An 8910-nucleotide genomic window follows, 5' to 3' on the forward strand; every position below is an offset into this window, starting at 1 on the left:
TATAATATATATATAAATATATATAATATATATATAAATATATATATATATATATATATATATATATATATATATATATATATATATATATATATATATACTATATATATATATAATAAATATATATATATAATATATTGTATATATTCTGATATATATATGTATATATAAGTACAATATATATATTAATATATAATATATATATATATTATATAATATATATATATTATATTATATTTATTTTATTATATATATATCATTTATAAATATATACAGATATAAATATATGTATATATATTTATATATATTATATATATATATTATTATATAAGTAAATATATATATCATATATATATATATATATATATATATTTATATATATATATATATATATATATATATATATATATATATATATAATATAATATATAATATAATATATATATAATATATATATATATATATATATATATATATATATTATAATATATATATATAAAATATTAGTATATATTTATATATATATATATATATATATATTATATATATATATATATATATATATATATATATACATATATATGTATACATAATATATATATATAATATATATATATATAATATATATATATATATATATGATATATATATATATATGATATATATATATTATATGTATATGATATATATATATATGATATATATATATATATATATATATTATATATATAATATATTATTGTTTTATATGGATATGCACATATATGTTTTTATATTTATGCATGTATATGTGTGTATGTATGTATATATAACATTTGTTTATATTTGTATTATGTATATGTATTTGTAAAATATCTATATATATGTATATGTATATTTATATATATATATATATTATATAAATATGAATAGATATTGATATAATATATATCAGTATAATATATATACCCACATATATACATGTATATACATACATAAAATATTATATGTATGTTATATGTATATATATGGATATATATATTATATTGATATATATTATATCTATATCTATTTACATGTGTATATATATTTATATATATATGATTGTATGTAACTTACATTTGTATATATACCAACTGTAAATACCTAAGTGTAATAAAGAAATAATAATTCTGTCTCAGTTATAGAACCTAATGCTTTTATTTCTTGAATTGATTTTTTTTTATGATTATTTTTGTCATAAAGAAGTATTCCAAGCCTCTTGTTTAAATTAATATTTTTATTTTACAGGCCATCAGTTACACAGGCTCTGGGTGTAGTAGGTGTTGGTGTAAGTAGTGGAAGTGTGAAAGTTGGCAGTGGAACACAAGCCTCAAGTCAGTCATCAACTCTGTGTACTGCATCAACTGGTGTTCCTCCATCACCAAGTGCCACAGTCTTGCAACTTCTTCTCAGGTGTGTGAAGATAGTACTTATCACCCAGGTCTTTATATATGTTTAATTAATCCATTGGCACTGGGTACATGTATTGTTCATTGTAGTAATGCTTTGTGTATTTTGTTAATACATTGATGGCTCAGCAAGCACTTAGTCGCCATTGAGTCTAAGACCTAACTGATTTGGCTTGATTTTCATATTTCTTGCATTTTCAACTAATATCAGTATTCTTATGTTATTGCATTATCATCGTTTCAGATGTTATTAACAATACAAGTATTAATAAAAAATCATGTAAAAAAATGATAGAGAGATGAAAATAGTAATTGACTCCTTGGAGCTATCTCTTTGTACACAAATTACAAATAAAATCATAGTGGCACAGTATATATGTCATACCATTCCATCAACAATGGGAATAAATCTAGAAATCTTTGAGAATGCTCATGCTTATCTCAATACTTGTGTGTCTGTGCTTGCGTGCTTGCGTGTGTGCGTGCGTGCGTGTGTTCGTGTATGGATCACATGACCCAGCAAAAGAATTCACAACTAGGATTTTAGTAGCTCCATAGACATTACTTGTCTGTTCATACTAGAGTACTGATAGTAAAAATTGGTGCAAATTCCATGTGGGAAGTCAGTGTAATTGATCCGGGAAATTAAAATCCTATGTTCAGATGTACTGAGATATCTTTGTACAATTACAGTGTAGTAATGCAGTAATATGTTTATATAGATTACTAACCCTATATTGATGGGCTTGAAAATCACTTTGCTGCTCCTCTTCCGGGGAATGAAAGCAGCACACAGATTACCCGGTTGTGGCATATGGTGCATGTGCCTAGGCTGGCTTACTAGCCATGGGAAGTTTTAATTCACTGTGGCAGTTTGTTTACAAAAAATCGCTGCTTCCATTTTTGCACTTCAGAAACATGTAAGTTAGAAGGCTTATTGTATGTAGCCATATGATATGTCCTATGAAGGACATTAATCTTATATTGTAGTATATACTCCATTTTAAGTATATACTATACTTTGTTTTGAACCATCTTAGTTTGCAAATTCAGTAGTATGTCTTCAAGAGAGAACAGAAACACAGTACATCAAAAAACTGATTTTTTTTATATACAGTACTTGCTACTCCTCTTCATGTGTGTAGTCCTTGAAACTAGGTGCAGGATACAGGGAAACAGGTCCTGCACATGGCCCTGGTCTTCTTCCTTCAGTGTTGGGTCTTCCAGCAATGTGCCCCATCGCTTCCAACACCTGAATGAGTCTCCCCTGGCATGTGTGCCTGCTGGGCTTCTCCTGATGATATCCTCATCCTGTTGTTGTAAGAAATGACGACCTTTATACCCCTCGGCAGTTTGGAGGTAGGGTGATGTCCTTGCTGGTGTGGGCAGTGGAAAGTATTGTCACTTGACACATATCAACCACTTAAAGCAGTGTTCTAGATATAACTCATGAAATAGATATATCTCTGGTTCATCTGCAGGTCTGAGGATATGCCCTCTTTGTTGTATGACTGTACCAACATCGCTGGCCTTTAGGGCCTGCAGGTAGTGGAAGGGAGTTGGGGTGGAATACTAGTCGATGTGCAACTCGTATCCCTTATCGAGCAGCTCTGCCTTCTGAATCAAGTTGATGATGGCCTTCATGCTAGCGAGGAACTCCCCATGTTCCTGACCTATGTAAATCTGAAAGGCCACCGTATACCCTGCCCCAGGACCATCAAATGAACAGAGTTTACTCAGGTTTTACTGTAAGGCATGATGACACCCCCTGAAGGCCCACAAACTCTCAGGACAAAGACCAAATGGAAACAGTCATCTAGGAGGACTTCGAGCACTGGTCACAGTTTACATGGCAGATCCTTTGCATTGTGCTCTCCCTATTTGTCAGCAGAGTGGAGCACAGAGGTCAAGGCATCAAACTGATCCCTAATCATTCTCTTTGGAAGCATGTACAAAGACATCAAGGGATTGCTAGACCAGAATTCCCTCACAGTAAACCGAGAATGGAGTCCCTTTAACCCTTTGCCCACGGGTATAGTATTCATAGTGGCCCGGGCCCCGCTGCTGTGGGCTCATATCGTCACCCTAGCATGTGCGACCACTCATGCCCAATACCAGCATCCCTTGCCTTTTTTTTCGTAATACTAAGAATCTATGTTGTATTTTCAGTATTATTATTTTCTAGGGTCTCTATTTGCCATATTTCCTGATAAATCAAGACTGTAGGATATTTTTGTTGTTATATAGACTCCATAGTTGATATTATTCGCTCTATAGTCTGATAAAATAAGCAGTGCTTGGTATCATGGAGTGGAAAACCGTAGGTTTTGTTGTTTTATAAGATAAACTTTAGTTTCAACAGGTTTATGTTATCACTTCCATATAGATATAATTTTATGTTCAGTGTTTTTTTAAATACGTTATTTTTTTCCATTCGTTTGTTTCTTCTTCCCCGATCCTTCACTTGACTTGACCATTTTGCACATTTATGTCACACTCTCAACCTCCACCCACTCCAGCAATACTCACAAATACATATACATACATGTAAACACACATGCTCAAGTACACAAACACACACACACACACACAACACACAACACACACACACACACACACACACACACACACACACCACACACCACACACACACACACACACACACACACACACAAATGCATACAAATGCACACAAACAGACACACAAACACGCACGCACACACACGCTTCCACTCAATCGCTCATCAACTCAAATTACCGATCAGACACGTATGTATACGGACATGCACATTTACGCACAGGCACTCAACGTACGCATGAATGAACGCACGCACGCGCGCACGCACGCACGCACCGCACGCACGCACGCACGCACGCACCCCACGCACGCACACACACACACACACACACACACACACACACACACACACACACACACACACACACACACACACACACACACACACACACATACACACACACATTTATATATATCCATATATATGTATATTAAAAAAAAATACAAGAAGCAAAGGTCAGATGTTACTGGTTCATCTCGTGACATCTTCTGTAACAGCTCCATAGTGAAGAAATTGGTGAAGGTATCAAGGGAGATTAAAGCTTCATCCAGGCTGGCATGGACACTAGAATCCCCCTTGAAGCAACGACACATCGGAATGTTCTTCCTCTTTGCCCAAGTGAATGAAGCAATTCTGATGGACATTTTCTCCCTGCAACGCCTGATGTACTCCACAAGAGGCTCGTCAGAGTCCATTGAAGTATTAGCGACAGGCATGTAATCTGCATCCAAATCTTTGTCATCGTCCAATTCTTCAGGGTCAGGCTCCTTTTCCTTCCAGTCTATGTCATCACCATTGAAACCAACAGAAACATTGACATCTGTGAATATGAAAGAAATACCATCTTGCAGGTGTGGACAGCATTGTAAGTGGCCTCTTGTCATGCCATTGCAGGCATGAAGAGTGTGGGTGCTGGAGTCTGGTCGTAATACCTGAAAGTAGAAACAAAAATCATAAATAGCATTCACATTGTCTAACAGAGGGCAACAGATTGACAAATATGCCAACAGTATGTTGTCAAAATTTAAATTGTGTATAAATAGTCATCAATAACTCATCAGTTAGTCTCCTAGACAAGTATTCCCTAAGTTCATCAGTGACAAAGTGGGAAAATACCTGGTTTAGGCCTCAGTCCTGAATCTCTAGGTCTTTGGAAACTCAAACCAAGTATAAATGTCCTTCTGCCTTTACCATATGAACTTTGGGGTTCCATAAGTGTTCTGTTCCCATTTTTGCACACATATTGCTGACAGTGGCTTGTATGAGTCCATGGATGTGTCTTACTTTGACGCATATTTCAGGTTTGACTCTGAGCCACTGTTGGAGTTGCTGCTGCTGTTGAGGCCCCCTGGAATATACTCATTGGCACTATCGATATCTAAAAGATTCTAAAATTCTTAGGGGTGGCACTGGTGGAAGGCTGTGGGTCACTTGAGGATCTGCAAAAAAAAAAGGCAGATAATGAAATTGAACATTAACAAAATATTCATCATTAACCCTTTCCCGACAGGTAGTATTCATAGTGGCCCGGGCCCTGCTGCCAGGGGCTCATATCGTCACCCTAGCATGCGCGACCACTCATGCCCAATACCAGCATCCCTTGCCTTTTCTTCGTAATACTAAGAGCCTATGTTGTATTTTCAAAATTATTATTTTCTAAGGTCTCTATTTGCCATATTTCCTGATAAATCAAGACTTGTTATATAGACTCCATAGTTGATCATTATTCGCTCTATAGTCTGAATAAAATAAGCAGTGTGTGGTATCATTGAGTTGAAACCGTAGGTTTTGTTGTTGTTGTTATTTTGCATTTTTTTCAAGTTATTTTATAAGATAAACTTTAGTTTCAACAGGTTTATATTATCACTTCCATATAGATATACTTTTATGTTCAGTGTTTTTATAAATATGTATTTTTTTTCTCTCTCAAAAAATACATATCAGTATTTTCACGTGGTTTTACATCATCACTTCGTGAATACTATATAATATCTCTGGCCAATGTAGTCGATTACCGATGTAATTTTTTTTTTACACTAACCTCGGAAGCCCGAGAAGCCTTTATGAAATGCATAGTATAGGAAAAATAAGAAAAAGTGATAAAAACTACTTAATCACATTTTCAGTGGCAAAAAAAATATTATTTTGCCGTAATTTTAACAAAAAAAAAATCATGGCATGGCCATACATACACCATGGCATGTACACACATACCACTGGCAGATCGTCCAGGCATGCCATGGCATGTACGTACATGCCACCGGCAGATAGTCCAGGCATGCCATGGCATATATGTATATGCCACCCGTCGGGAAAGGGTTAAATAGCACAAGATATTAACCCTTTGCCAACAGTTGGCATGTACGCACATGCCATGGCTAGGCGGGACTATCTGCCGGGGGCATGTATGTACATGTCATGGTGTATGTATGGACATGCCATGAGTTTTGTTGTTGTTGTTGTTGTTGTTGTTGTTGTTGTTGTTGTTACAATCACGGCAAAATATTATTTTTCTGCCACTGAAAGTGTGATTAAATAGTTTTTAACACTTTCTCATTTTTACTATGCAAAAAAAAAAGAAAAAAAATGCAACAAACCAACGATTTCAACTCTATGATGCCACACACTGCTTATTTTATTCAGACTATAGACTGAATAATGATCAACTATGGAGTCTACATAACAACAAAAATACCCTTCAGTCTCGATTTATCAGGAAAATATGGCAATTTAGAACTTTAGAAAAAAATGAAAGCTGAATACAAATATCCTCGTATATTACGAAGAACTGCATGGGATGCGGGGTATTTGGCATGAGTAGTCGCGCATGCTAGGGCGACAATATAAGCCCCCGGCAGTGGGGCCCTGGGCCATATGAATACTACCCGTCGGGAAAGGTTAAAGTGAAGGTTGCAGCTGCGCTCAATTTGGCTGTGATGGGAATAGTATGTCACCCTGAGGCATGAGATATGGGTTAAAGTAATAAATACACCAGCTAGTGTATTTTGGACAAAGACTTCGCCAAGTGAGAATTTTTCTATATTAAATTTATAGTGCCGGGGGTTAAAGGCTACGAAACTCTTTATTTGACACGGTTTTTGGTAATTAAAGTGGTATGTCAGGTGCTAGTATATTTACCATTTGGTGTATTTTTTTGGTAAAATGTAGTCATATTTGTATATTTTGATGAGATGTTTTTCCATATCGGTGTGGTATTTTGGTAATATGTATTCCATATTGCTATATTTTTTTGGAAAGATATAGTTATTAAAACTATTGTAACCAGTAAAACTAGAGATTCATGTTACACATCACTTACAAGCCAACACTGTTAGAATTGCAATAAAAACCTTTTCTGATGAATACCAGAGTTTTTTTTTTCCAGGTTGCCAATGGTCAAGCCATTTCCGGTTGAAATCCCTACCACCCCAAATGGTCTCCATTTTCCAGTAAAAATACAACTGTGACAACTGTCTCTGGGTCTCCACCTCACAGTGGAGAACTAAAGTGCCACAACCATCTCTTGCCAAGATGGTAGGGATCAAAACACACGCACTAACCACACACACCCAAAACATACGCACAACGCTAACACATACACACACACACCACACACTAACACACACACTAACACCACACAGCTATCACACACATACGCTAACACATACAAACACACTAACACATTCGCACACACTAACACATGCACACACACACACACACACACAAAACCCCCCACACACCCAAAACACCACACCCCACACACACACACACACACACACAACATATTACACAGATAACACACATCCACCACACTAACCCACCAACACATACACACACAGTAACAAACACACACAAATACACTAACACATACGCACATACCTAACACATATGCACACACTAACATACACACACTACACACACACTGACACACACACACACACTAACACACCCCACAGCTAGTGCACACACAATACACTAAAACATACATACACACTAACACATACATCCCCACTAACACATACCCCACCCCACTAACACATACGCACCACATACACACACACTAAAACATACCCACACACATCACATACACATGCACACGAACACACACACTAATACACACCCACACACTAACACACAAACACACACATAAACACACACTAACACCCCATACACATACCACACACACATACACATACACAACATACACACACACACCACACACACACACACACACACTGCCTAACACACACATGCCTAACACACACACTAACACACACATGCACTAACACTAAGACACTAACATACACTAACACACTCACAATACACAAATTAACGCACTCACCATACACACAATTAACACCTCGCACATACACACAAGTTACACACACACCGCACCACACATGCCCTAACTCAAAACCACCGCACACACTCACAACTTCACTCTCACCTCACTCTCACTCCTCCTCTCACCTCACACTCACACTCACCACTCACGCTCACTCACTCATACACTACACCATCACTAACACCATGCACTACCACACATCACTAACACGACACACGCACTAACACAGACACACACTGCACCAACACCACTAACACACACACACCTAAACCCCACATACACTAACCACAATGCACTAACACACACACAACACTAACCACACGCATAACACAAACGTCTAAAAACCCCACATCATAACACACTAACACAACCCACCATACACCATCACTAAAACCCCACTGACACATACACACGCACCAACACACACGCACTAACCCCACACACGCACTAACCCACTAACACATACACACACGAGTAAACACACACATGCACTAACACACAAACACACATGCGCACATCACACAGCACAAACAACCACATTGTCTAACCCACATGT

At 36.4% G+C, this 8910-nt stretch overlaps 1 protein-coding gene across 1 annotated transcript; it reads left to right on the top strand.

Annotated features, from left to right (window-relative positions):
* Positions 1-1269: 1269 nt before the first annotated feature.
* Positions 1270-4878, top strand: LOC119570825 (the record flags this gene model as incomplete). The annotated part of the gene is made up of 3 exons (XM_037918417.1): positions 1270-1434; positions 4507-4725; positions 4767-4878. Coding segments are annotated over 3 exons (496 nt in total), but the record flags the coding sequence as incomplete, so codon positions are not given.
* Positions 4879-8910: the final 4032 nt, after the last annotated feature.

This window comes from Penaeus monodon, unplaced genomic scaffold (genome assembly GCF_015228065.2).
Source record: "Penaeus monodon isolate SGIC_2016 unplaced genomic scaffold, NSTDA_Pmon_1 PmonScaffold_4053, whole genome shotgun sequence".
NCBI classification, from domain to species: Eukaryota; Metazoa; Arthropoda; class Malacostraca; order Decapoda; family Penaeidae; genus Penaeus; species Penaeus monodon.